This window comes from Candoia aspera, chromosome 9, assembly GCF_035149785.1.
Source record: "Candoia aspera isolate rCanAsp1 chromosome 9, rCanAsp1.hap2, whole genome shotgun sequence".
Classification (NCBI taxonomy): domain Eukaryota; kingdom Metazoa; phylum Chordata; class Lepidosauria; order Squamata; family Boidae; genus Candoia; species Candoia aspera.
In genome coordinates this window covers 24513470-24540566 of record NC_086161.1, presented here as the reverse complement: position 1 = coordinate 24540566, position 27097 = coordinate 24513470, and the positions used below count along the sequence as shown (strand labels likewise).

General features: G+C 46.4%; 1 protein-coding gene across 1 annotated transcript in view; it reads right to left on the bottom strand.

Moving 5' to 3' along the window:
- KCNIP3 (potassium voltage-gated channel interacting protein 3) overlaps positions 1-26723 on the bottom strand; it is a 101728-nt gene extending 75005 nt beyond the window's left edge. Inside the window, exons 1-2 of the mRNA XM_063311173.1 lie at positions 26673-26723; positions 780-945 (exon numbers count right to left, since the gene is read on the bottom strand). Coding sequence (XP_063167243.1) covers positions 780-945; positions 26673-26687 — 181 coding nt within the window. The 5' untranslated portion in view covers positions 26688-26723. The remainder of the gene's footprint in view (positions 1-779; positions 946-26672) is intronic.
- Between the last annotated feature and the right edge of the window lie 374 nt (positions 26724-27097).

Here is a 27097-nt window from a genome sequence, read left to right as displayed (position 1 = left end):
CCTGTATTCAATACTGAGCACTAGGAGGCACTAATAAAATTAACATCTCTAGCTCTGAGAGGGCAAATGAGTAAGGAAGATGCACCATTCATAGCATCTATAGACTTCCTTTCCTACAAGCTGCTGACACCACAGACAAAGACAGCTCTAAAACAGTGTTTCTCAAACTTGGCAACTTTAAGAGGTGTGGACTTCAACTCCCAGAATTCCCCAGCCAGTTGAAGTCCACACCTCTTAAAGTTGCCAAGTTTGAGAAACACTGCTCTAAAAGCTAAATGCCAGTACTATTGTCATCAAAGTGTGAGGCGTGTGAATTCAAACGTCCGCAAAAGATTGACTACACAACATATCCTCTGCCTGATGAGGTCCAGCAAGAAATGAAAGTGGTTGGATGGTGCCTCCTCGTGGTCAGTAGTGACCATAAACCCTGGAATACAAAGTTGTAGGACCCCCTTCTAGCAGGAGGCCCAGCACAAACGAACAAGAAAGGAAGGTACACAACTCGGAGCACGCAAAAAGACCTCGAGACAGTCAAAAATACGGGCTTGGATGTCCCGTTCAGATGGCAAGGCCGAGGATCAGCGCAGCCCTCCTTTCCTAACACAGAGGAAGAACCTCTTTTTCTCTGTCTTGTCCAGCCAGTAAAAACACAGCCGTGAGCCAGGAAAACGGGGGGAAACTTCTCTATATCACTCTAGAGTTTGTCACCTACAGAACTCCCTGCCCCATGACGGCCTCAGCCTGCAGAACTCTCCGCCCCATGAAGCCTCACTACTCACCCGAGCCCTGCGGAGCTGCGCTGGAGAGGATCCACTTTACCAAGCAACATTTCATCAGCGCTTTGCGCGTGAGCCGCGGCTTCTGCCATTTCACGTTCTCCTTCTTCCCGGGCAGGGTTTGCCCTGGGTCACCCAAGAGGCTGCCATCGGTTTCCTTATTCTCATCCTAAAAGGGAACAGAGAGGGGATCAGTGGCCTCCTGCCCCGTTTTGTTTGCTTCACATGACTGGACTGGGCTACGTATGGTGCATTAGTTCATTTAGTGATGGTTCAGACTTACAACAGTGCTGAAAAAAAGACTTATGACCAGTCCTCGCACTTATGACTGTTGCAGCGTCCCCGTAGTCACATGATCACGAATTGGGCACTTGGCAACCGGTTTGCATTTATGACCGTCACAGCGTCCTGTGGTCATGTGATCTCCATTTTCGACTTTCCTGGCTGGCTTCTGGCAAGCAAATCAATGGGGAACTGCATGATTCACTTAACAACCACATGGTTCACTTAACGACCATGGTATTTGCTTAATGACTGCTACAAAAAAAGGTTGGTCAGATTTTTTAATGACCGCTTTGCTTAGCGACCAAAATTTTGGGCTTAATTGTGGTTGTTAAGCGATGACTGCCTGTATGCTGCAGGAAGACATATATAGATCTTATGAGAATGGTATATACGGGGATGAAGTTCGGTGACATACTACAGCATCTGTATCTCTCTACTCCGACAGTTTAAGGCAGTGTTTCTCAACCTCAGAAGCTTGCTGGCTGGGGAATTCTGGGAGTTGAAGTCCACACCTCTTCAAGCTGCTGAGGTTGAGAAACACTGGTTTAAGGGAAGATTGATTGTATATACCAGTGTGGAGCACCACTGGCAAACTTTGATGAATTGGTTATTTTAATTTCCATATATTTATTCTATATTATTTATATTTACTGTGGATGTTTTGACAGTTGAAGTCCACACCTCTTAAAGTTGCCAGGTTTGAAAAACACTGGGCTAGATGGCAGCAAAGCCCAGAGTTATCCGTTTGCCTTGGCTGCCATCTAGTGGCGACTCTGACTGTTGCAGCCTGGATAAGGCAGCCCTGTGCCCACCAAAGCTGTTCATTAAGATTCAGGATTTAGTACAAAGGGCTGTTCATTCTGACAGGGCAGCTTGGCCCTTGCCCAGCTGAATTCAACCTGCCACGATGTTCTTGCAGGAATCTCTGTGCCGATTTAGCTCCCCAGCTCATGTGAACCTTACATCCTTTGCCAATAACATTGCTTAGGAAATGCCATTAAAATGGGAACCAAAGCTCACTCAAGAATACTGTAGGAGTAAATAATTTCCAGGATGAACCACAGTTACTATTTTGCATCAAGGGATTACACAGAAGGCTAAATATTTGGAACTAATTATACCTGTGGCTGAGTGTCATACTGAGTTCTATGCCCAAGATAAGCAGTCAGGGACCTCGGAGGGGAAGGGGTCAAAAAAATTAAGATGGCAGCTTTGATACATATTGCAGCTGCCATCTTGACTTTTTTGACACACACACACATGCAGTGATGCCTCTGAGTATGAGGATGAAGCTGGAAGAGAACTGTCCTTCTCTGCTTCCTGATGTTTTATCAGCCTTCCCAGGTAGACCAGACAGAAAACACAACCAGATGAGCTAATTCTACTTAATTGTAAAGCTACATTAATAGAATCTTGCAAGTCTGAAAGTACAATTCTCCCACCGTCTCCTTTATAGCCCAAGAACCTAGGGAGGGTCCCTTCTGAGCTTCTTGCCCCGTCCATTATACAGCTGCTGGCTCAGTTCCTTCTTATCTGACCATTCTCTAGGCAGCATCTCTTGGCCTTGACCCCAAGGTCATTCCCACATACCATTAAATGTTTTGAGGAACATTTTGTTGTTCAAAGGAGCAGCTGACGTGTGACCAGGGCGCACAGAGAGATAAATAAGGGCACCCCAATTTGGGGGCACTCCAGGACAAGGACTCAAGAAGCAGGAAAGGCACCAGCAACGAAGGCAGCCAATTTCATGCCAGTAGAGTGTGCTGGCTCCAGGATGGGAGCAGTTGAATTCCACCCTGGGAAAGGCCTTGGGAGGGTCTCCTTGGGATGTTCACCCGTGGAGACCCCACCAGGACTCTGTGGCTGTCTGGAAGTTGGGGAAGGACAGGGAGCTGGTCCTCCTTTGGGCATGGAAGCTGGCTGGGTCTCTGGGCCAGGCCCTCCTCCTCAGCCCAAGAGCCAGGCCTGGGGGTCCAGTGGTGAAGGAGCTGGACTAGGAGTGGAGGGACCCAGAATCTCATCCCCCTTCAGCCATGGAAATGCCCTGAAGGAGTTTGAGCCAGTTCCTCCCTCTCAGCCCTGCAGGTAGGGTGGGGTAGTGGTGAGGGTCCTGGACCAGGCGCAAGGAAAGCCAGGGTCTAGTCTTTCCTTGGGCGCAGAAGCCATCTCGGTGACTTTGGACCAGTCCCTCCCTCTCAGCCCTGGAGGCAGGATGGTCCAGCGATGAAGTTGCTGGATAGGGATTCTAGTCTAGAGACCTGGGTTCTAGTCCCCCATTAGCCACAGCAGCTCCCTCAGCCCCCCAGCCTTTCAAGGTGGCTGCCGTGGGGTACAAGGAAGGAAGGACGGCTCTCTAAAGCCCATGGAACGCCTTCAGAAAAGTGGGGATAGAAAGGGGCAAAATTAATCATGGCTCTCCTTCCTTTTTCGCCCACCAGTGGGTTTAGCGCCCCAATCGATCCCACCCACTTATTTATTTATGTATTTATTAAAGAGATTTATATGGCCACCCCACTTGCTCATGGTGACTCTGGGCAGCTTACAAAAATAAAACCCCCAGTACAAAACCCACCACACCCCAAGCTCTCCTGCCCTTTCTCCATGCCAATGGATTAGGGCCGGGGCTATTGATCGACAGCTGCAAACTGTCCACCCCACAAGGATATCGCACCGATCAATTATGTCAATTATGTCAAACTTTTCAGGCCTGAAAGTTGAACCCTCGTGAAGGGCAAGAGAGGAACAAGCACCTCCACAATTTGCTCAAGGATTGTCAACATCCTCATTTGGTTTCTAGGACACCCACCTTGTGCCCAGTTTATCCCCCACCCTGGCCAAGTGCCAAGCAGCCCCATCTTTCCTGCTGCCCACTTGTGTGCCCCACTTAAAAGTAGGTCACCGCGTGGCAGGCAGATGCTGGAGGAGCCCCGCCTGGCTGGCTGCATTGCAGGAGGGGGGAGGATTCAACCCCCCTCAGGAGTCTTGCGTTCCCTCCAGCAAGCCAAATTTAAGGCAGGCTTTGCCTTCAGCAGCTGGGAGGGGGAAGGGGAAAGCGGCACGTCATTGGGGGTGTTTTAACAAGTTTATGCCATTTTATTTTGGGCCGATGCAGTTATCTGCTTTACATTCCATCTCAACCCCCGGCTGCTGCAAGCTCCTATTTCCCCCTGGATCATCATGCGCCCAGGAGAAGCAATATTCTCCCCTGGATGATTGCTGTATCTTCCCAGAGGATGGGGTGTCTGTGTCTGCAATCATTTAGCAACCTTCCCGAGTGAAGTTCGGTGAAAGAGGGTTCCTGGTGGCCCTTAAAGGCAAGCCAGGGAACTCTGAATGGCCAAAGAGCTAACACCCTTTAAAATATTTACTTTATTTTGGAGGGTAGACCTGGAGTTAAAATCGCTGGAAGAAACGTTAACTATCTCAGAGATGCAGATGATACCACTTTGATGGCTGAAAGCGAAGAGGAACTGAGGAACCTTATGATGAAGGTGAAAGAAGAAAGTGCAAAAGCTGGTTTGCAGCTAAACCTCAAAAAAACCAAGATTATGGCAACCAGCTTGATTGATAACTGGCAAATAGAGGGAGAAAATGTAGAAGCAGTGAAAGACTTTGTATTTCTGGGTGCGAAGATTACTGCAGATGCTGACTGCAGTCAGGAAATCAGAAGACGCTTAATCCTTGGAAGAAGAGCAATGACAAATCTCGATAAAATAGTTAAGAGCAGAGACCTCACACTGACAACAAAGGCCCGCATAGTTAAAGCAATGGTGTTCCCCGTAGTAACATATGGCTGCGAGAACTGGACCATGAGGAAGGCTGAGAGAAGGAAGATCGATGCTTTGGAACTGTGGTGTTGGAGGAAAATTCTCAGAGTGCCTTGGACTGCAAGAAGATCAAACCAGTCCATCCTCCAGGAAATAAAGCCAGACTGCTCACTTGAGGGAACGATATTAAAGCAAAACTGAAATACTTTGGCCACATAACGAGAAGACAGGACACCCTGGAGAAGATGCTGATGCTAGGGAGAGTGGAAGGCAAAAGGAAGAGGGGCCGGCCAAGGGCAAGGTGGATGGATGATATTCTGGAGGTGACGGACTCGTCCCTGGGGGAGCTGGAGGTGTTGACGACCGACAGGAAGCTCTGGCCTGGGCTGGTCCATGGAGTCACGAAGAGTCGGAAGCGACTAAACGAATAAACAACAACAAGACCTTGACACCTCCCGCAACATTCCCCACAAACTTAGCTTTCCTGCTTTTTTTCAGCCAAGAAACTAAACAGTTCAACGGTTTTAGCCGAATCAGGAGAAAGGAAACTATAGATCATTTCATGCTACTTCTTAAAATAGAAGAGGTGGGCCATGAGTGGTTTCAGTAACAATTAGAAATCCGTGTATGGCGTTAATGTTTTCTGTTCTCTTTTCCCTTTTCACCAATACCAAAACACAGCCTTTTCATCCATCACCCACCCCAATTTGCAGGCAATTGTTAAGCAAGTCTCAATTTATCACAGGGGCTGAGTTCTTATAACACACAGGATGGCTGGGATATTGGATGGTTTGTGGTGCAACATCTTTTGGGAACTCACCCATTATCCTAACAAGTTGTGTGAAATGGGCCACTTTAAGCCAGAACAGTGTTTCTCAACATTGGCAACGTTAAGAGGCATGGATTTCAACTCCCAGAATTCCCCAGCCAGCATGCTTTGTTGAAGAGTTCTGGGAGTTGAAGTCCATGCCTCTTAACGTTGCCAAGGTTGAGAAACACTGAGCCAGAATATTGCTCATTTGTTTGGGCAATGTGTGCCATGTGAATACAGCAATCATGGTTTATTAACCCAAGTTTAATAATGTTATGTTAACCGTGTTTAAATCATGTTACGAATCACGTTACAAAATGATGAGATGCATGATCTGGTTGTGTTGTGTGAACCTAGCCAGCTCATGCACCTCATCATTCTGTAGCATGATGTTCTCCTTATTCTCCTGCAATTTCTTGCCATTTCTGCCCAAAAGCAAAAACAGGAGCAGGATTCCTCCTCACCATTTGCTAATACTGAGTAAATAACCAAACTTCAAACACAGTTATATGCTCAGATGAATACGTAACCAGTCGGTAAATAGCAATAACTGCATTCAGCTGCTTTGCTTTCCACTTCTGGAGATAACACACAGAATCCAGGAAAGGATGTAAATTAGAAAGTGGCTACAGAATAGAAAGTACTGCTAATGAATCCCCTAGGATTCATGATGCTTTTGATTTCTTTGCAATATAAAGACTTGCATCACTTTGAGGTCTAATGCATGCTTATGAGTGATGCAAAAATATGCTCAGTACAAGACATTGCCACAGCCCTGCATGAAGCCCAAATAGTTTGTTTTTTCTTTCTTTCTTTCTTTCTTTCTTTCTTTCTTTTTCTTTCTTTCTTTCTTTCTTTCTTTTTTAACACACAGCATTTGCCTTTCCAAGGAATAAACATGGCATACAGTAAATCTGACCATCTACCCTGATGCTCAGTCTGCAGAGGGATTTATGACAGAGAAGGGAAGAGGGGCTGGGAAGCTGCAGTATGCAGGGAATGTGTGAAGCCCCAAGTATGAGATGGGGAAGTGATGTTCTTCTGGTGCTTGTGCACTGGAACCGAGTGTGTCAAAAATAACTTGTTAGCCTGCCAGTGGTTACAAGCAGTGCATTAAGAGCAGTTTAAGAGAAGCAGCATTAAGGCAAGGAACATCTGTCTGGTACCCAGAGCAAACCAGCAAAGGAAATTTCCTTTTCTATTTTTTCCTAACGTCAGCGAGTTAACATGTTTAATTGTGCACAATAAAGAATTTGAGTGTGTATGTGGGATATTAACAAAATCCATCAGACCTCCCCATCGTGATTCTATTCCCCATCCTGTTCAAAGGTCAAAATTTTTAAAAATAATCCTGCTAACAGTTTCATTTGAAAATATGCTAACTCTGTATCTGCAGAAGCACCATACTTGCCCTTGAGTTTTGCACTCTTTTCTTTTCTTATACATGATTTTTATTGAAACTTTTAAAAAGAAGATAAAAACTAATGCAAACTAATATAAAGTAAGGAAGAAAAAAGAAAAAGAATGAAATCATAGAGAAAGAAAAAAGTGCAAGAAAAGAAAAAAAAGTTGAAGAAAAATAGAAAAGAAAGAAAAAAGATACAAAGAAGTGGCTTCTGATATTCTTCACAGCAGTTATAAGTACAATTATATTTTAACCTCTCTCTAAAGTTTATTTATTTTTATTTATTTTATAAATTTATTTGCCGCCCATCTCCCCCTCACGGGGGTACTCTGGGCGGCTTACAATAAAACAGGATTACATCATAATACTCTTCTTTTTATAATTTATCCCATCTAATCATCAAAACCATAAATCACACGTTCTTTTTTCCCCCATTTTTATGCAAAAAGTCCATAAGAGGAGTTTTGACTGATTCTGTTTTTCTTTTTAAGCTCATCAGTTACTACTTCCAATTAGCAACATGCCATTCTGCCAGGATTCACAACTGAGGTCTACGAAGCTGGTGCGTTTCCACAAGAAATATACTGGGCAAGCATCGAGAGTAAAGAAGATGACCTTGCAGAGATATGCAGGAACTGTTATTTAGGCAAAAGGGGTTGAAACACTTTTTAAGCCCCGGGAAATGAGATAATATTCAGAAGTGGCTCAGACACACACCTCCCTAATTCACATGGGTATAAGAAGGGGAGGATGCCCAGCACAATCAAACTTGCAAGATTCTGTTCTTACAGCCAATCTCAATAAAAATAGTTTTAGCCTTCCTGTGGAGTTGATTTCTTGGTTTGGTCTACCTGGTGGGGCTGGCAGCAAGTTTCTGACATGTGTCAAATGAAAAGCTGAAGCTGTTATATCTCTTAGTAAGGAAGCAAGACAACGAGCAGGGCAAGGAAGTGCGAGAACTGGCATTCTCTTGGCTTCACAAGCTATCTGGAAATTAGAAGCAACAACTTCTGCATGCAGTTTGGCAGAAAACTCCTTCTGCAAAGAATATGAAACAAATTAAAGGGGTGTTTTGATACCAGTTAAAAGGCAACAGTGACTGGAGGGGACAAAATCTGCAGGATGGGAGGTGTGGGCATCACTCTCTATGCCTTTGGGCTTGGAGGGCGACACCACACCTGCCATCTTGCAGGTTGCCCTGCCCTTTGTAGACACCGAGGCAGAATGGGTACCTAACAAGCCTTGGTTTAACTTCATTGAAATATGTACAGAACCATGGCAGCCAAAAGTGAAGAGTTTCTCAAGGACCAGAGTGTACAACACGCCCAACACTTGGAGAAAGCTTTGTTGCGACTGCTACTGACGGGCTGGCTATTCTGCTTGTCAAGTTTAGCCACGGGACAAGTCCACACTAAGTAAAAAGATTGCTCATTTAACAGTATATCAGTAAATTTATTGAGGAAGGCCAAATGAAGGAAGATTTACTATTCTGGAGAGAAATGATGGGGACCAGAAAGTGAAGGACTTTTTCAATCTTACTGAGAAATACCTGGGCACGTGTGTGGGAGTATGCGCTGATGAAGCACCCTCTCCAGACGGCTGGCAGGGAGAGACGCAAGGTTTAATTCGAGACAGGGCTTCTCGGGCTGTGTGGACCCACCACGATTCACAAAGCAGCCCTCGCTTTGACACATTTAAGTCCTAAACTGCACCAACGTTCTAAAAACAGCCGGCCGGGCTGTGGGTTGCTTCAAGAGAAGAGGTTTAAAGGCAAGGATGTTTGCCAAATTTGGTGAGGTTGGTTCCCAGATTCAGAAGATGGTTATGCAAACATCCAGCTGCCAGCCTCTCCCTTTTCAGTTGAAAGACCTGATGCCTCACTGGATCACAGGAAGGTTGTTAGAAAATTTTTTTTAAAATCCCCTCCCAATGTACACAGGAATATATTGGTTCTACCTGGAAATGGTTCAGGTGCCAGAATTCTGGCAGCTCAATTCCTTTCTCCTCAATAAAAACTTGCTAAAGGGATGCTCTGAGAATTGGGCTTGGAAAAAATCCCTTGTGGTTTGAGGCAGATGCCGAGGGAAGGAAATAGAACGACTTCTTTACTGTTTCCATCCAACAAGATGGCTGTCTTGGCAGAATATCTTAACATGAATGTTCGACCCAAGGAGCGGACTTCATTCATTCATTCATTCATTCATTCATTCATTCATTCAATTTGTATACCGCCAAATTAATACAGGCTCGTGGCAGTGTTACAAAACAGTTGACAAAAATTGTCAGTTAACGATTGTAACAATCAAAACATCCACAGTAACTGTAAATAATGCAGCATAAATATCAATGAATTAAAATAACCAATTAATCAAAGTTGACCAGTATCTAGCCAAGGAAAATCGTCAAAGTACTGACACGGTGCTCCACCAAGATTTAATCGTAATGTTAGCATGCTGAAATGACATATTTGAGAAGCTGAACATCTTAAATACCGCACTGCAAGATGTGGACACAATATTCTTCAGCTCAGTGACAAACTGAACCCCTTTATTTGAAAAGCGAACAGCAGCAGAGGAAAATGGCAAGTGAGTGTTTGGAAATGTTTCCTATTTTAAAGCAATGTATTGAGAGGAGTGACACACAAACAGGTAATGATGTGAAAAGATGAATCTTGAATCACCTTTCTTCGCCAAAATGGGGAAGTAGAAGTGGAAATTCTCCTGATTTAGAAATGCGAAATGATGACTAGATTAGGGAACTCTGAAGTGAATTGAAAGGAGATATTCTCACTACTACTGAAGCAAAGCAGTTAATTCACTGATCTCTCTCTCTCTCTCTCTCTCTTTGACATTCCTAAAATTATTTCTCCCTGAATTCTGGAGTAGCTTTCAAGCAGTTTTCAAGCTGATTATAAAGAAGTATGCACAAATGCAATAAATTACTAATTCCCTTTAAAGCACAGTAATGTATGAATCAGGATTTTCAACAGCTGCTGCTTAAAAAGCAAATACTTAGATAGATAGATAGATAGATAGATAGATAGATAGATAGATAGATAGATAGATAGATAGATAGATAGATAGATAGATTTGCAACCTCAGAATGGACGGTTTGAGAAACTGGGCATTGCAAAATGAGTCTATATTCTCATTCATACTTGCCAGTTTAACCAATTCCATTTACAACAGTGCTTCCCAAACCTGGGCAAATTACCCCAAATTGGGTAAAAGTGGTTTTTCTTTGGGTAATGACACATGAAGCCATTACTCAATCACAACAGGAACATTTAAGTTGACTTAAAGTGTTTTGCCTATATTGGATAAAAAGGACTTTCTGATAAGCGGTTTTGGGTAATGAAGGAAAAAGTTTGGGAAGCACTGATTTACAACATTAAATTAACACCCCACACAGCACTTCTGGGCTGGGTTTCTGTCCCGTCCTGCAAAACTTAAAAGGTATATAAAATTATTTCTGACAGTAATGATCACATTTCACAGCGTTCATTCAGTAGCTGTTGGAGAATGAGAAATGCCAGGGTTAGGCCTTATTAGAAACATGGGAATGTGTCACAGGCTAATGCACTTGGCATTTTGCAGTGCTTTAATTACCAGCAATAAAATTACAATCCAGTTAGGATAGATTTCATGGATGCGCATAATGGAGCAGCACAGTTACCTAGGTTTTTTGTGGCAAAAACTCATTCTGTAGCTCCTAGAAGTGCTATGTTCTTGCATTCCTTACTAAGAAACTAAGACAAAGGAGGAAATGTGTGAACTGAGAACATCTCCCAGTGACCTAACTCGGAATTCTGTGCTTCTGTCAATTTTGAAACTGTGGTTCAGCTGGAAGGAGGTTCCATCAATATGATGTATGCAGATTTCTTGCCAAGACACAACTGGTTGCATGCTATACTGGCAAACGACTCGCTGTTCTGCACACCGGCCTAAAAGCTGCAGTCCAAAATGCAGAGAAGGCTACGCTCTCCTCACCAGTGCCAACCTCTAGGTAGATCTCTGCTGTTATCCTAATTAATATGTCTGTCATTTATGAATCATGGCATCCTGGAGTTGAGTCAGACAGCTAGAAGAAGCCTATGGCTATTACTGTGCCAAAATCAAAAATGCCATTTCTCAGGTGTTTTCTTCTTTCTTCTTTTCCATTTTCCTTTTTTTTTTTTTTTAGTTTTCTGCCTTAGTCTCAAGGTGCTTGAGAATTCTTTTCAAATTTCTCCCAGTGGTGCTTTTGGGCTTCCTTGCTGGTTGCGGGGTAGCAAAAGGCGTTTTTGGTTTCTGTGACATATCTTTCCATCTTTCTGTGGCCTCTCTGGCTGCCCAAATTTCCCCATCTGAAAAGTCCCCCTGGAAATAGAAGTGTGGGAAGCAAAGGAGGCTGCGGAACAGTGGAGAACTGGTTATATTATGGAAGACGGGATAGTTCCCTTGGCCGTTTTGTACCTAAGCAAACACAAGAAGAGCAGATTCTACCCAGGAGAACTTCACTGAAAGGATCTTTTCTAGAAGAGAACTTCTGAAAGCACCTTGAAGACTCTTGTTATCCTGCACAGGAATGGTTGAAGAAAATGCAGAACGCTGCCACTTGAGCCACTGGGAGTCCCTCTCTGCTTTTTGGTGCAGCTTCATCTATCTCTTGTTGGTTCGTTTGTTCAAATGTCTTCTCCTTCCAAAAAGCTGAAGACCTTGAGCTTCCGCTACTATTGTTTTGACTCATGGTTGACTATCAGATAGAAAGATGTAACCCTGATCTCTTCTGCATTTTATGGCATTGACCAAACCAGGTTGGTTCTTCCCTCTTCGGGCTGTGTGTGGGGAGGAGGCTCACCCTCAGGGCAAGACAGTGTCCCAGAGACTCATCCACACACTTTTGCTTCTTCCATCAAGTTGTCTCTTGGTCTTCACAGAGATCCATTGGCATCCATAATAGCAGAGCCACTGAGGAAGGTCCTGGGGAGCATGGTGGGGACACAGATTTAATTTGCTTCCCTGTCTGTCTCTGCTTGGTATCAATAATTCAGTACCCTCCCCTTTTGTTTTCAGCCTGAATCGCTGCTTATTACTAATTAATGTTGGGCTTGAGGCCACTGACATTGACGTCTCTTTCAGAACGCTACCACAAAGACTGCAGACTGCCTTACTAAGGTGGGCCTACTTGCACATTACCAAGCCTGTCTGTACTTCCCTGTGTCCTTTTCTCTTCCTAGAAATACACATACACACATCAACACACACACTGCGAGAGGGAAAACGGAATCACTGCACGTTGGTCCTTGAAACAGGAGGCGCTTGATTTGGAAGCCCAGTAACAGAGAAAGCTGCAGGTGGCCAGAAGCAGGGAAGGTCAGCAGCTGGTGGGGATGTCTCTGTCACCCTGGCTCAAATTTAGAAGACAGCTGTGGCAGCATTTTGTGCAACCTGCTTGTTACAGATGCCTACAACCCATCAGTTCGGGAACAAAGATTCAAATTAACGCTTATCTTGGGATCAACAAGGGAGGTCAGTGATCTTGCACGGAACAGTCACTCTCTGTCGATTCCCCGCAAGTACAGATGTAAATCAGCAGGCAAGGTTATTAGTCCAGATGACTTATAGCGTAAATGAACTGCAGATCCTGGTTTATCAAGACCAGCATGAGGCTCAAGCAAAGTACAGTGATTATTCTTACACTCTGTATTTTGCAAACAATTTCTAAGTATATGTTTGTATCAATGAAAGAAGAATTTAACTAGTCCAGAGATCACAGTATAGATACTTGCATAGACAGGTTTTCAGGTATTTGCAAGGGCTTCCAGGTCTGGGCGGCAAACGTTCAGATGACCACTAGACGGTAGCAAAGAGATATACTGTAGAAGATTCTCCCTCTTTGCTGCCATCAAGTGATAGTCTGGATCTTTGCACCTAAATCTGGTAGCCGGATACCTGCTCCAAGACTTTTATTCCCTCACTTTTTCAGTGCATCTCTCCAATACAGTGGTTGTGTTCACATAACGTGCACATCCAGGTCAATTCAAGATAAAGAAGATGCATCTATATTACATACTAAACTCGCTTAAAAACCTTTTGTGGTTTTGCATATGATACAAATCCTGCTTCTTTGGACAGTTGATGGTTCAATGTTTTGTGCAATCCCAGGAAATGTTTTAACACAGTACTGGCAACCAGGATAAGCAGGCTATCTGCATGCTGCCATGTGCTGTTAGCTCATGTTCTCTGTGGGCTGTTCCCATTTCTTTTTGGAGCTCTGAAAATTTGGAATATGTTTTTCTTTTCAAAGGAGAGAGCAATAGTCTAGTTCCTCTTGGTGAAAATGATATTTCTGTGCATGCAGAAAAACACTGGCAACATTTCTACAAGCACAAGGCACTGACCAAATGGCCTAGGTTCACACGATACATTAAACCGGGGGGGGGGGGGACTATACAAAGTTAACACTACCCAGGTTAGCAAGTCATGTGAATGTGCCATCTGACCTTTAACTGAGGCCACTGAATTAATCCTGCCATTTTGCCAGACCCCACCATGATCCATATCATATACCATGCTAGGGTATAATTGGCTCCTGAGAAGATTTAACTTCCCAGTTACACCAGCCCTCCCTTGAGCTGGGAGAAAGAGATCTCATCTCCTTGTTTCCTACCCAGCTGGTGTGCCTACCTCTATCACCCTGCACAAATCCTAACACAGAATTGATTCATGCAAAAGCATTCACTCCCCAGTTGTTCTTGGGTGTTGTCGTTGTTAGAGAATCTAGTGAAGTGTGAAAGCTGAAATAATAGCTCTACCAAGCTCCCAATTGTACTTGATCAATTCATGAGAGATTTCCACAACATTCCTGCCACATTTTTATCCAGATCTTTGTCCAGGTTAACGGAGGCAGCAGATCACTTTTTGCCACCGTTAAACATGGTTTTCGTTCTGAAAAAAGTCCGCATGGAGGCTGATAATTCACCTGCCAGCAAAACAGAGAGACTTTCTTAGCTGGGAAGACCAGCATCTGTAGGAAGAAGAAAACAGAGGCTGATTTGAAAGGAATAACCAGATACCCAGATCTTGCTATCAAGTTTGGAGGCAGATCTACCATAAGGAGGATATTCTTATCAATATTCCACAAGCATCCTGCAGTTTGCTGCTTTTACCGTTCACCATGAACAGGCACTTCTCCATTTAATGTCAGGATCGTTTTTTAAATTCTAAATGCACCCTGGATTTGCGCAGTTTATTTAATTTTTCTCAATATTTGTACAGTGTTTACTCAAGTGACTCTAGGCAGCTGACCATCAACATGAAAACATCAATAAAAAGACATCAATAAATTAGATAAAAATGTATAACTCATGGCCCTCAGAGTAAAGCCTTCTTAAACAACCCCCCTCTGAAATTTTAAAAATAATGTTCTAATCTGCTGATAGAACTCTGGTGGTTGGGCAGAATAACAACAACAACAAGCAGAAGAAAAAACTCTTGATTTGGGTGGCCTGAATCTCCCCCCTCCCACACCAAATTATTCACATTGTACCTGGATCCTGCCAAGCCATCTTCTTGTTGCAAAAAAAGAAAGGAAAAGAAAAGAACAAAAGAACACAACAGCAACAACTCAGGGGTGCCCTAAAGACCATGAACAGGCTCACTGATGTCTTCCAGATGTTTCAGACTTCAATTCCCATCATCCCTGGCTTGCACGGCCAATGGCAAGGGATTAGGGGAGTTGCAATTCTATGCATTTGGAAAACACCCGACAGCTGGCTAGCCTTGTTTTTGCAACGTAAGAGAAAAAAATGCAGCATACGGAGGAAACTAAATGGGGCTTCATTAGCCCCTGCGGTGGGATGAAGCAAACGCCCGGGCTGTGCCTGCGGTTGGTCCTGTCGCCTCGCAGTGGGACCCAGCTGGGAGCTCCCACGGACTGCAATCTACTTACCATCTTCTACAGCCTGAAACAAGGAAATGGATTTCCCCCCCTGTTGCAGGTGTTAATTAGCTGACCAGGATGTTTGTGTTAATCAGCAACAAGACTGTAATTACATATTACCTCTATTTAAGCTTTAATGTAACGATCACAGTCTGTGGTCTTTTGCATATTGCTTGCTTCTGAGTGTGCTGCTTATTTTTTTCTTCCACTTGGACCTACTGGCATCAGGGAAGCATGTCCCTCCCTTAGGGCCAGGCCACGCGGGCACAAATTATCTTCCGCCACCATTTCACACAGAGAGCAGGAAGATGGCACCAACCCGAGTGGGCCATAAGCGAGGGTCTTCACCCAGTCCCAGCTTCCTGATTGGTAAACTGGGATGAAATGCGCAAATGATGTATCACGTTCCCACGCAAATGATGTATCACGTTCCCAACCCAGGGCTAGACAAGCTGGTTGTCATCTGAATGTTGTGCACTACCATTCCCACAACGCCTCACCCTTGGCTATGCCAGCTGGGACCAACAGAACCCGCTCTCCAGAAATCCTTTGTCTCTCTCTTTCTGCTTTTAATGGTGCATCTAACAAGACCAAAGGGTGCCGATTCCCTTCCCTCTCGCTGTCTCCATGGGGTGCATCCCTGTGGGAAAGAGAGCTGTCCTTCCAGGCAGAAAAACCTGAAGAGTGACGCGCCCAGCAGCTGCTCCCGCTGCAGCTGGTCTTTGAGATAGGAATCACCCCCTTCCCTGCCGCTTTTCTGGGCAGCACTGAATTTCCACATCAAGAATGACAGAGTAGGAATGGGGTGGGGAAGTGTTAGACTCCATCACCCATCAGCAGCAGCCAGCTTGGCAAGTGTCCATGTGGGTCCCAATCAGTAGCCCAACAGGAAGGCCACCAGTTCCCTGCTAATGCTCTCTCACCTTTCCAAGCACATTTCAGAGGAATCTTCACCCAAAATGACCATTTCTGGCTTCCCTTTGAGCAATTTCCAACTGGTATAATAATGTGGGAAGCGTTGTGTTGGGCACTGATGCACCCACTTATGAGCCCTGCAGAAGATCTGCAAGAAACACCAAATTCCTGAGAGGTCCACTTATGGAGAACTCCCCAAAAATCCTGGATCGAAATACTCAAATACAACAGTGGGGGGGAAATGTTACATTAAAGCCTACCTTAGGGATCCAGCTCCCTGCGTGTGAAAAAGCACCATCTTATCTATGCTGCGCCAATGAAGTGAGTGTCTAAAAATCCCATGTGCACACCAATACCTTTACCCAAATGAATACAGGGTAATATAAATATAACAACAACAACCACCGCTCCGGAGCTGAAATCTTTGCATTAGAACTAGTTCTGGGAGCCACCCAGGCTTTTTTTCTTTTCTTTTACCTTTCAGCCAGTCTCAACTCCTGGCAACTGCCTGGATAATCCCGGCAGTTTTCTTGGCAAGATTTCCGAAGTGGTTTGGCCCTGCCTTCTTCTTAGGGCTGAAGGAGAGGGACCGGCCCGGTCTCCCCCAGCGCGCCTGGTGCTTAAGGCAGCACTAGAACTCAGGGTTCTCACCAGAGCGATTAGCTGACCCCTGACACAGCTTCAGTCGCTCTCTCTCAGCCCTGGGAAGCAGGCAATGGCAAACCACTTCGGAAATCTTGCCAAGAAAACTGCAGGAAGTAGTCCAGGCAGTCGCCGAGGATCGGAGACGATTGAACGGCAAACACACACACACGCAGCTTCAAAAGCCGCAAGTGGAGAATGGATGGGTCGTGGAAATAGGAAGAATAAATGATGGATGGATGGGGAAATCAAGTCCCTGCAGCTGGGCAAGATCAAAGAAGCAAGAACTACACCAGTGTTTCTCAAACTTGGCAACTTTACGAGGTGTGGACTTCAACTCCCAGAATCCCCTAGCTGCGCGCCCCCAAGTCTCCGCAGCCGGACCCCGAGCACAGGCTCTCCGGGTGCTCCTGGCCGAGGATGGGGCTCAGCCCGCCCCAGCCCCAGCCGCTCCGCGCGGGCTCCGCTGAGATCCCGGGGCGCAGAGCAGCGGCTCTGGAGAGCGAGGCCGGGGGCTGGCTCTGGCCCACCCTGCAGGACTGTTGTAAGGAGACGCGCACAGAGACTTCCTCCGCACCTGACTGAAGCGCCTCGCTCCCGACGGCCGGCGTCCGGGAAGGAGCGCGGAACCCCCGCCGCGCCCTGCCTCCGCCCCCGGCCCCGGCCCCCGTCGGCCGCAGCAGGCGCCCGCCGCCCGGCTCCCCTCCTCCCGCGGCCGCCCGCCTCGGCAGCCCGAAAGGCGCCCGAGCTGCCCCTGGCTTGCGCGGGAGCCCAGGCGGCTGGGACTACAACGCTCCTCATCCCTGGCCAAAGCTTCTGCCGTCTGGGGAGGCGGGCTCGCAGGGCGACACTGGGCTGGCAAGCCGAAAATAGGGCTGCAGGCGGGCCCTTGGCACCCCCCCGCCCAGGCCGATGCCCTGCCCCGAGTGGTGAAGGCACAGCCTGGTGGCGGGTTCATCACGGTCAAATCAGTAGAGGAAAATAGTCCCTAAAAAGAAAAGAAAATGTCCAGCCCTGTGTCCGGATGATGCAAAAGGCACCCACTCTGACTCCCTGGTTCATTTCTGCACCCACTGTGGTCCTCGGGGCCCAAAAACTTTCCGTGCCAACCTGCTGCTAGACCAGAGGATAAAAGGAGAAGGGCAGAAATGAAAACGATGAGAAAGTAAAAGACTTCGGGTCTTCTTTACAGCAGTTACAAGCTTATCGCCTCTCCCCCTAAAATTTGGGTTTCTCTCTGTATAAACTCAGGTCGACTCGGCCTTCCATCCTTCCGAGGTCGTAAAATGAGCACCGGGCTTGCTGGGGGAAAGGCAATTACGACTGGGGAAGGCATAGTCTGCCAAGAAAACGTGGTGAAAGCCTTTTACGTCAAAGGTGTTAGCAGTCATTTCATCTTGTAGCAAATCCTATACTTTATGCTTTGGAGGAAAGAAGGTCTTCTTTTGCATGTCCCAAATCTCCAACCACAAAACATTCTTGAAAAATCATCATTTCTCCACTTTGGGGGTGGGGATGATGGGAGTTGTGTTCTATCTGGGGGACACCACGTTGGCCTCGTGGTGGTGCCTCACGTCTCTGGGATCTCTTTTCACCACAACTCCATCTGTTCTAAGCCTCCTGTGCTTAGGAACTCATGTTCTTCCAATGGGGGAAAACCCTCAGCATGCAGAATTCAGCATTTTCTAACAGTTGAACTCCCAATCGGGGCTAAGCAAAAGTGTGTGTCCACTAGCTAAGGAGGGAGGCTGCATCCTACATCAAGTTGCTGGGGGGATAAATCACAGATTATGGGGGATAAATCACAGATAAACTCAAGCTCTTTGCTATTTCTGTGCAATTTGAGTATTTTCTATAGTATAAACATGGTGAGTGCTCTAAAACAGGGGATTTTGAGCTTTTTCAGACTGCAGAATTCGTTAGTTAAAATAAAAAATTGTTCAGGAACCCTTATCATAGGCTGACCATATGTCCCATTTTGAACAGGGCAGTCCCATTTTTTTAACATTTCCAGACCATCTCATCGTTTTAACATAAATGTCCATTTTGTCCCGTTTTCTTAAAAGCCTTACATAAAAATTTGAAAGTTCCCGCGAACCTGTCAGAATGCAGTATGACTTTGAGTGGAAGGAGGGGGAGCTCAGCAGAAATGGTGGGAAAAAAGCCTCAGAGCTCAACCCGGCGGGAAACCTAAAAAGGAAAAAACAGGATCAGCTGATAGGTGGTGAGCAAAGAGTGAGCCCACTGGCTCCTGCCTTGAAAGGGCGGGAAGAAAAGAACGTCAAAGCACAGCCAGAGGAGGAACGGCTTGTCAGGGACAACCGTTCACTAGACTCTCCAGCCCAGCCTTGCCTCTCGCAAATGAAGGAATCCGAAGATTCCCAGCCCGAGAAAACCGGAGAAGTTCCTGCCAGCCGATCTAGCTCGTCGCCCAGCCCTGCCCCGTTTTGCCATCCAATGTCCCATTTTTAACCTAATTCCGTTTTGCCATCCCAACGTCCTGTTTTTGTCTCAAGGAAATATGGACAGCCTACCCTATCAAGAGGCAAAGCTCTTGGGATAGAACATTCGGCTTCCTTCAAGTGAATTCTTTGTTTCAAATTCTGTTTGCCCTTAGTCTCTCATAAACCCATCAAGTTCTCGTGGTACCCTACAATTCTGTGGCACACAGGTTGACAAACTCTAAAAAGTACCCAGAACTGGGTTGGAGTCAACAAATGCAAAGAAGGACAACAACATCTTGAGGAGCATCAAGCAATCATAGAGTCCCCATCATGGGAAGTCATTCTCCTGCTCCACTTTGCCTTGGGTGGGGTATTGTGTTCAATCCTGCACACCCCAGTTTAAAAAGGACATTGATCAACTGGAGCAAGTCCAGAGAAGGGTCACCAAGTTGGCGGAAGGACTGGAAACCAAGTCCTATGAGGAACAGTTGAAGACCTAAGTATGTTCAGCTTGCAAAGGGAAGGTTGAGAGGGGACACGACAACCGTCTTCAAATATCTGAAGGGTTGTCACATTGTAGAGGGTCTGTTCTCACTTGCTCCAGAGGTTAAGACTCATGTGAAGAAGCTTCAAGGATGGGGATACAGACCAGGAAGAACGTCTTGACAGTAATAGCTGTCAATTCGTGGAACAGGTTTCCACATGGAGAGGTTTCTTCTACTTTTCTGGAGGTTTTCAAACAGAGGCTGGATATTCATCTAATAGGGATGGTGCAGTGCAGTGTTTCTCAACCTTGGCAGTTTTCAGATGGGTGGACTCCAACTCCCAGAATTCCCCAGCCAGCCTGGCTGGCTGGGGAATTCTGGGAGTTGGAGTCCACCCATCTGAAAACTGCCAAGGTTGAGAAACACTGGTGTAGTGAATTCTGCAGTGTGCAGGGGGTTGGACTTGATGACCTCTTCAGTCCCTTCTACGATTCTATGACTCTAAATGTATCAATAATTAGATTTCAATCCAAACAACCTTCCTTCTATAATGCCTTGGGGGCGGGAAAGTCCTTTTTGCTCTGAAAGGGCAATCCTCAGAGGCAGATGCATTCTGACACAACTTCATGTCAGATTAATCCCCTTCTTTATGCATTTTTAAGCCGCCATAACAGACAATTAATCCTATTTCATGTGGTTCCCCATTTGGCCAGCAAATATTTCTACCCATACATACCATTGTATGCATGGAGCAAAACAGCCCATAAAAGACTTGATCTTTCCTTTCCTTTAATCAAATGATTATTTCTGCCTAAGCCCAGAGAAAAACCATCCTTAGCAATGGGAATTGGTGGGATTGCATGATCTGTTTTGAGCCTGCTCCACTTGTTTCCTTGCCAATTCCTCTTGAATAACTATTTCAGGCAGAGGAATGAGGTCCATCCAAGAAGCCTAATTGTCAAACTGTATCGCCTTAAAAAGCACCACCACAGTCACTTGGATCCAAATATGGATCTCTCTTCGTTTCTCTCTCTCATTTGCTTCATCTTGGCTTTCACAGTTCTAAGTTTAGTTGCTATTACAATTTTCATATCCACCAGCATTTGACAGAAGAGAAGAAAAAAGGTACAGTTATTTTAAGGGATGCAAACAAAAGAATCCTAAATTTGATCTTTGATGTAGGAAGCTAAGATGAAGCGACAAGGAGAACACTGTGCCACTGTTATTAACTTCATTTCCCTACTGGCTGCAGAAAACATAGATATTATTCACATTTGGATGTTGAATGTTAACTTGCATTGCCAGGTCTCCTGAAATGTACAGACCAATTGAGATTGGTTAAGAGGAGACTTTGCTAGCTGAGATTATTTGAGAACTATCCAGCAAAACCATCTTCATTTTCGAACAGTGGTGTCAAGAAGAAAAAAACTTAAGAGAATTTGGCCCTGGGAAGAAACCTGAGAAATGTCAGTCCAGAAATTTGGCAGACTGTGTAGGTGGAATCTAGTGAAATTCAGTAGACGTGAAGTCTCTTGGTGGCTGGGAAGATGCTACAGTACTCATTGGATCAGGCAGGCTATACTTGAGCTGCAGACTAGCACTCAAGAAAGCCTCAGAAAAGATATTGAAATGCTGTGATGTGTCTGTACCTTCAAAGATCAAAACTGCGCAATGGTACCACGGTATTCCCTGTGACACTCTATGGAAGCAAAAATTGGAAGAAGCAAGAGAGGAAGGCGCATTGAAGCTTTTGAACTCTGGTGTTGGAGAAGACTCCTGAGAATATCATCGACAGCCAAGATGAATCGATGGATCATCGAACAAATCAACCCAGAGATCTCACTCAGTACAAATGACCAGGCTCAAATGATCCTACTTTGGACACATTGTGCAATGACCCAGCTCTCTGGGAAAGGCTCTAATGCTGGGAAAGGTGGAAGGAGGGAGAAAGAAGAATATGACCAGCAGCAAGGGGGATGGACTCGGTTCTAGCAAGACCTGAAGGGACTTATCGTTCTGGAGAAAGTCTGTCTATGTGGCCTCCAAGAATCACCACCAACTTGATAGCATTCAGTATAATCAGTCAATCAATCTGAATACCTAGCTCTGTTGAGAAGTCTATAGTGCTGGGAAAGGTGGAAAGAAAGAGCAGAAGAGGACGATCAGCAGCAAGAGGGATGGACTCAGCTACAGGGGCGATGGGGGCACCGCTGGAAGAACTCAAAGACAGGTTACAGACAGATCATCACGGAGAAGGTCTGTCTGTGTGGACATTAGGAGTCAAAAATGACTTGATGGCACGTACTGTAATCAGCCAGTACTTTAGCTTGCTTGAGTCAAGCTGGCTGCTGCAATGGTGTGTAAAGCCTTGCCCCTTCATTGCAGGTGCTGTCTTTGTGCAATCAGTAGCCGCCATCTTGCCTTTTTGGACTCCCCCTGTCGACATCCTTGATGATGGCCAACTTCTATTGCCAAAGAATTGGAAGATGATTTAAGGCAACTTCTCTTTCCTCCATGCTTCAACACCACACCCATCGTGCCCCCCTGAAGACAATTTTTTTTTCATGGTGAAATTCCCCCGATGTGCAATTATAATGACGGGAAATCACAGGGAGTGGTGATGAATGGGACTTTCATATCTAGAAGCCTTGTTGCCCTGATCTAACAGCTAGGATCTACTTGCAAGCACAGCTCAGCTTGCTTGGCTTTTATCCTATTGCAGCTAGCTCTGATGCTGAGCCAATTACAGAGAGGACCTTTTTTGCAAGGAATGACATCTTCTGAAGGTCTCAGCACTAACTTCCACTTGAGTGTCAAAGAAACAGAAAGAATTAAGATTGAGGGTTTCTCGATCTCAGCAACTGAAGATGTGTGGACATCAACTCCCAGAATTCTGGGAGCTGACGTCCACACATCTCAAAGAAAGCTGGCTGGGGAATTCTGGGAGTTGAATTCCACACATCTTAAAAAGCATGCTGGCTGGGGAATTCTGGGAGATGAAGTCCACACAACTTAAAGTTGCCAAGTTTGAGAAACCCGGCTCTAACATGTATATCTGTAGCATCCGCTGTTACTGTCCTTACTCCTGGCTGGACCTGCCTTCTTGCAATTGGAGGGCTTGGGATTGACCATGGAAGTACCGTGAACAGAACTCCTGCAACCTGCAGCACCCATAGAAAATGCAACTGGGGGCAGTGTTGTCTGAATCAGCAAGCACAGTGGGCCTCGTGAAACCCCCAGTCTGCCCATAAACCCAGACATTGAGGCTCCCCATCAAAAAGCTGACTACCACAAGAACCATAACTCATCAGCTCTGGTTTGGGGGGGGGGGGTGGAGGAGCACTTTTAAGGCATTCAGGCATATCTTGGGGTGGGAGCAATGGAGCAAGGACCCTGGACCCACCCTGGGGAGGGGCCTATCCACAGTATGCCCCACTCCTGAAATAAATAGATAGCTTGATACTGTTCCTTCAAGATGGTGACGCTCGCAGTCAACAGGCCATTCCCAGAGGTATTGCCACATTGGGGGTTCCCCACACTGCCTCATGTCCCATGAGCCATTGCAAAAAATGGATTTGGTGTAGCATGTGGCAAGAAGGAAACAGGGAATGGGACCGAAATGAATATCCTGCCACTCTGCCAGGCCCCCCAAGTTCTTGGAGTTTTAGAAAGGTCCCGAGGGCACAATGTTTTAAGTTATGGTAAGCTTAACCCCATGCCTCCCATCATCCCCTGCCAGCCCAGCCCACTGATTATGGTTACTGAGTTTAAAAGGGGGGGCAGAACGCTTCCTGCATGTCACCTCAAGATGAAAGTCTCAATCAGCCTTGACAGCCTGACATAAAAAACAGGTAGAACTTCCATCTCACTGTCACAGCCACCATCTTGACCTTTTTGACCACGCTCTGCTGCCACCCGTATGACAGGTGCACCATTTTCAGCCAAACTATTATGGTCCCTCTTCTCCAGCCCGTTTTTTGATACCGGACTTGTTCTCCTGCCAATCTCTTGTTATATTTATTTGGCCTGACAGCTTTCGAACTGCTTTAGCTTGTCCACAGTGGTCATCATTCAACCTTCCTGGCAGCTGCAATTTCTGACTACCCAACAGGATCCATTGGAGGCTACTTTCTGGAAGCTAGGCTGCAGAAAAACCCAGCAGCCCTTCACTCAAGCCCTTTGCAAACAGAGAGCAAAACTGCCCGGGTGGTGCGATTCCAAATGCCCTGGCCAATTTCTAGGCGGGCTCAGACCAATGGGAGCTGTAATCCAACACATCTGGAGGGCACTTGGTTGGAGGGAAGCTGTGTGGCCAACATTGCACAAATGAATTTAGAATTTAGAAGCATATGTGCAAAACCTTTATTCTTATACCGAAAATTACAGATCATTGAAAATTCTGTTCGGTCAGCTATATGTTGTGGGTTCCTTTATTCTGCTTTGCTTTTCTGCAGAGCAAAAGTGGTGTTTCTCCTTTCCGCAGGTAGCCACTATTTGAGCCCAAGACCATACTATCAATGTTAAGAAGAGAAGTCATTGTATTTAGAGCAGGGTTTCTCAACCAGGGCCACTTTAAGATGTGTGGACTGCAACTCCCAGAATTCCCCAGCCAGTGCTGGCTGGGGAATTCTGGGAGTTGCAGTCCACACATCTTAAAGTGGCCCTGCAATTCTGGGAGTTGCAATCCACACATCTTAAAGTTAACCCTGTTTTAGAGCATGAAATGGCACTGTGTGCTGCTTTCCTAATATTGTTTGGGCATGCACTTAGATAAGGGAGGTGCTTCAAATTCAGCTGAATCCCAAAGCTGGGCCAACCTGGGCTGCTTCGGAGAGATTTGGTCCCTCTTGAGGACAATGTGGATTTCCTGTGGGATAAAGAGAGCTGAATCCAGACCTTCTTGAATATCCCTAAGTGATCTGGCCTTTCAGAAGCTGGAGAAGGGCAGCCAATGTGCTTGGGGTGGGAAATGCTATGTTGCTTCAGCTTTTGCAATATGGAAAATGTAGGAGAGGAGAGGAGAGGAGAGGAGAGGAGAGGAGAGGAGAGGAGAGGAGAGGAGAGGAGAGGAGAGGAGAGGAGGGATGGAGTGATGGTCCAGGGCTGTCTAGTCAACTTCTGCCAAGATTGTTTGATGCCACCAAAGCTTTTAAGGGGTCTTTCTCAACTATGGAACACTAGCTAGAAGGGCTCTTCGAGAGCTTCAGTGGTGCTGATGTGATCTTGCTAGAAATTTGTTATAGGGTATTTATTTATACATTTACAGGTAGTTCTCACTTAACGACCATTCGTTTAGTGATGGGTCAGTCATACAAGAGTGCTGAAAAAACCGACTTACAACTGGGGCTCACACTTATGACTGTTGCAGTGTCCCTGTGGTGACGTGATCATGATTTAGGCGCTTGGCAACTGGTTTGCATTTATGACCATCGCAGCATCCTGTGGGAATGTGATCACCATTTTTGACTTTCCTGGCTGGCTTCTGGCAAGCAAAATCAATGGGGAACCATGTGATTCACTTAATGACCATGAGGTTTGCTTAATGACCACAGTGATTCGCTTAATGAATGCCGCAAAAAAGGCTGTAAAATCAGGTTGGATTTGCTTAATGACCTCTTTGCTTAGCAACCGAAATTCCAGTCTCAATTGTGGTCATTAAGTGAGGACTACCTGTATTCAATTTATATCCTGCCTTTGTTCTAGGAGCTCAAAGTGGCATACCTACCACTCCTCCTCTTTTTCCCAACAACAACACTTTAAAGTCGGTTGGGTAAGTGGGAACGACTGGCCCAAAGCCACTCAGGGTGCTTCCGCGGCTGAGGCTAGGCTCCTAGTCCAGCATCTTTACTGTTACACCAGAGTAAAGCAATAGTATGACCTGCCTCCCCTCCTGCTATATTAACTTAATTCGCCTAGTTTTTATTTGAAACGAAGTCCTTTGAGCAGCGTGAGGTTTCACTACTTTTTAATATGCTTTAAAATTGAATTGAGTTTTAAACTGAATTGAATTTTTGATCAGGAATTATTGCAATAGCCCTCACAGCTACCTCTCAACATCCTATTCCCGCAAGGTCCTTAAGAAGATCAGAGAATCTGTAGGTGCACAACATGCCAGGGTGGTTGTGATAACCTTGGCTAGCTTTCTGATGGTTAGCTTAACTTGTTGCACAAACCCAGACTGCTTGGCCAGTGCACATAACCCCTGTCTTTTTCTGGGGAATTCCTCAGTGCCTTTATCAGGCATATTGTGCTGGCTTGTCCAAGTCATTTTACATCGCTCTCCGCTGTGACCGATGCACAAGCACTCTTCCTGTTAAGGCACCTGCTTTATTACTGCAATAAAAAAAAAGCACCTGGTGATGATGGAAAACCCCACGGCAGCCCTAGAGGGAAAGGAGAGAGGAGGAAGCCATACTGACCCCCCCCAGCTGAACATCGCCCCCCAAACCAAAGGCAGAGTGTCTGCAAACAGGGGCAATACTGTGGAGCTAACCCAGGGACGCTGCAGCCACCATCTTGACTTTTTTGACCCCCGAACTTGGATCCCAGCTCTGAGATTTCAGCAGGGCAAGGGTGCAAAGTGTGGCCCACAATCCATACACAGCCCTGAGGCCCCTTTGGGGCACCAAACGACAGGCATGAAACCTCCAATAGGCTTAAGACGTTTATCTGAGGGACATGCACATCCTCAGCCCCCAAGTCTTCCCCCTTGGCTGCTGCCACCCGGGGCCACCCTCGAAAGCGGACTTCGACAGAGGAAAAGTGTCCGGGTTGCCCGCCCCTGCTCTTTGGGGCCAGCCGCTCGGGCTCCAGAAATTCTTTGCCTGGATTTACCCCACGGATTAAAGCCTCGAGCCAGATGAGCTGCAACCAGATTCCCCGCACATTCGGCTTGATCGCGGCGGCCCGGTTTGTCCGCCCGGCCAAGACCTCCCCGCCACCCGTTAGCCTCGCAGGACCCGGCCCCGCTTCCCCCTGGCACAGTGTTTGGGAGAACAGGCATCCGCGGGTGGTGCCAAGCAAACGTTTTTTCCTTCCCCAAGCAAAACCTGCCCGTCTGAAGACTACCAAACCTATGGGGCAGTGCTGCAGCCCAAGCAACGCACCGGAGCAGGAGCTTCCTGCAGACGCGCAAAGAGGCAAGTGGCTTTTTTTCTCTGCCTGGCCGCGGGTGTGCAGTTGCGCCTGCAAGCATCGGGCGTGAGGAGCTCTTACTCACCAGATCTTCGAACATCTGCTGGTGGGGACCCAACAGACAAGTTACTGGCCGCAGAAAAAATGGAAAGGATCCTTCCTTCCTTCCTTCCTTCTCCGGTCAGCCCCGCAAAATCCAAGCCTCCTCGCCGCCGCTTGTGCCCGCCCGCTCTTCTCTTCCCTGGGGGCTGCTCCGGGGGGTGGGGTGGGGGTGGGGGTCCCGCCTGGGCTGCGTGGAGGGGAGCCGCAGAAGTGGAGCTACGGAGGTGCTGCCGACGGCTTCTGTCCTCGGAAAAGCATCCTCGACAAAAGAAAATGTCCCCGTGCCAAGTTTACCTTTGAACTGTTATTCCTTTGCTTTGGCAGGCAGCATGCCAGCCTACGGGTGCTGGTTTCCCTGGCAACCATACCCACCGTTCCCCCCTTCCTCTCCCTCGCTCCTACTTTCCT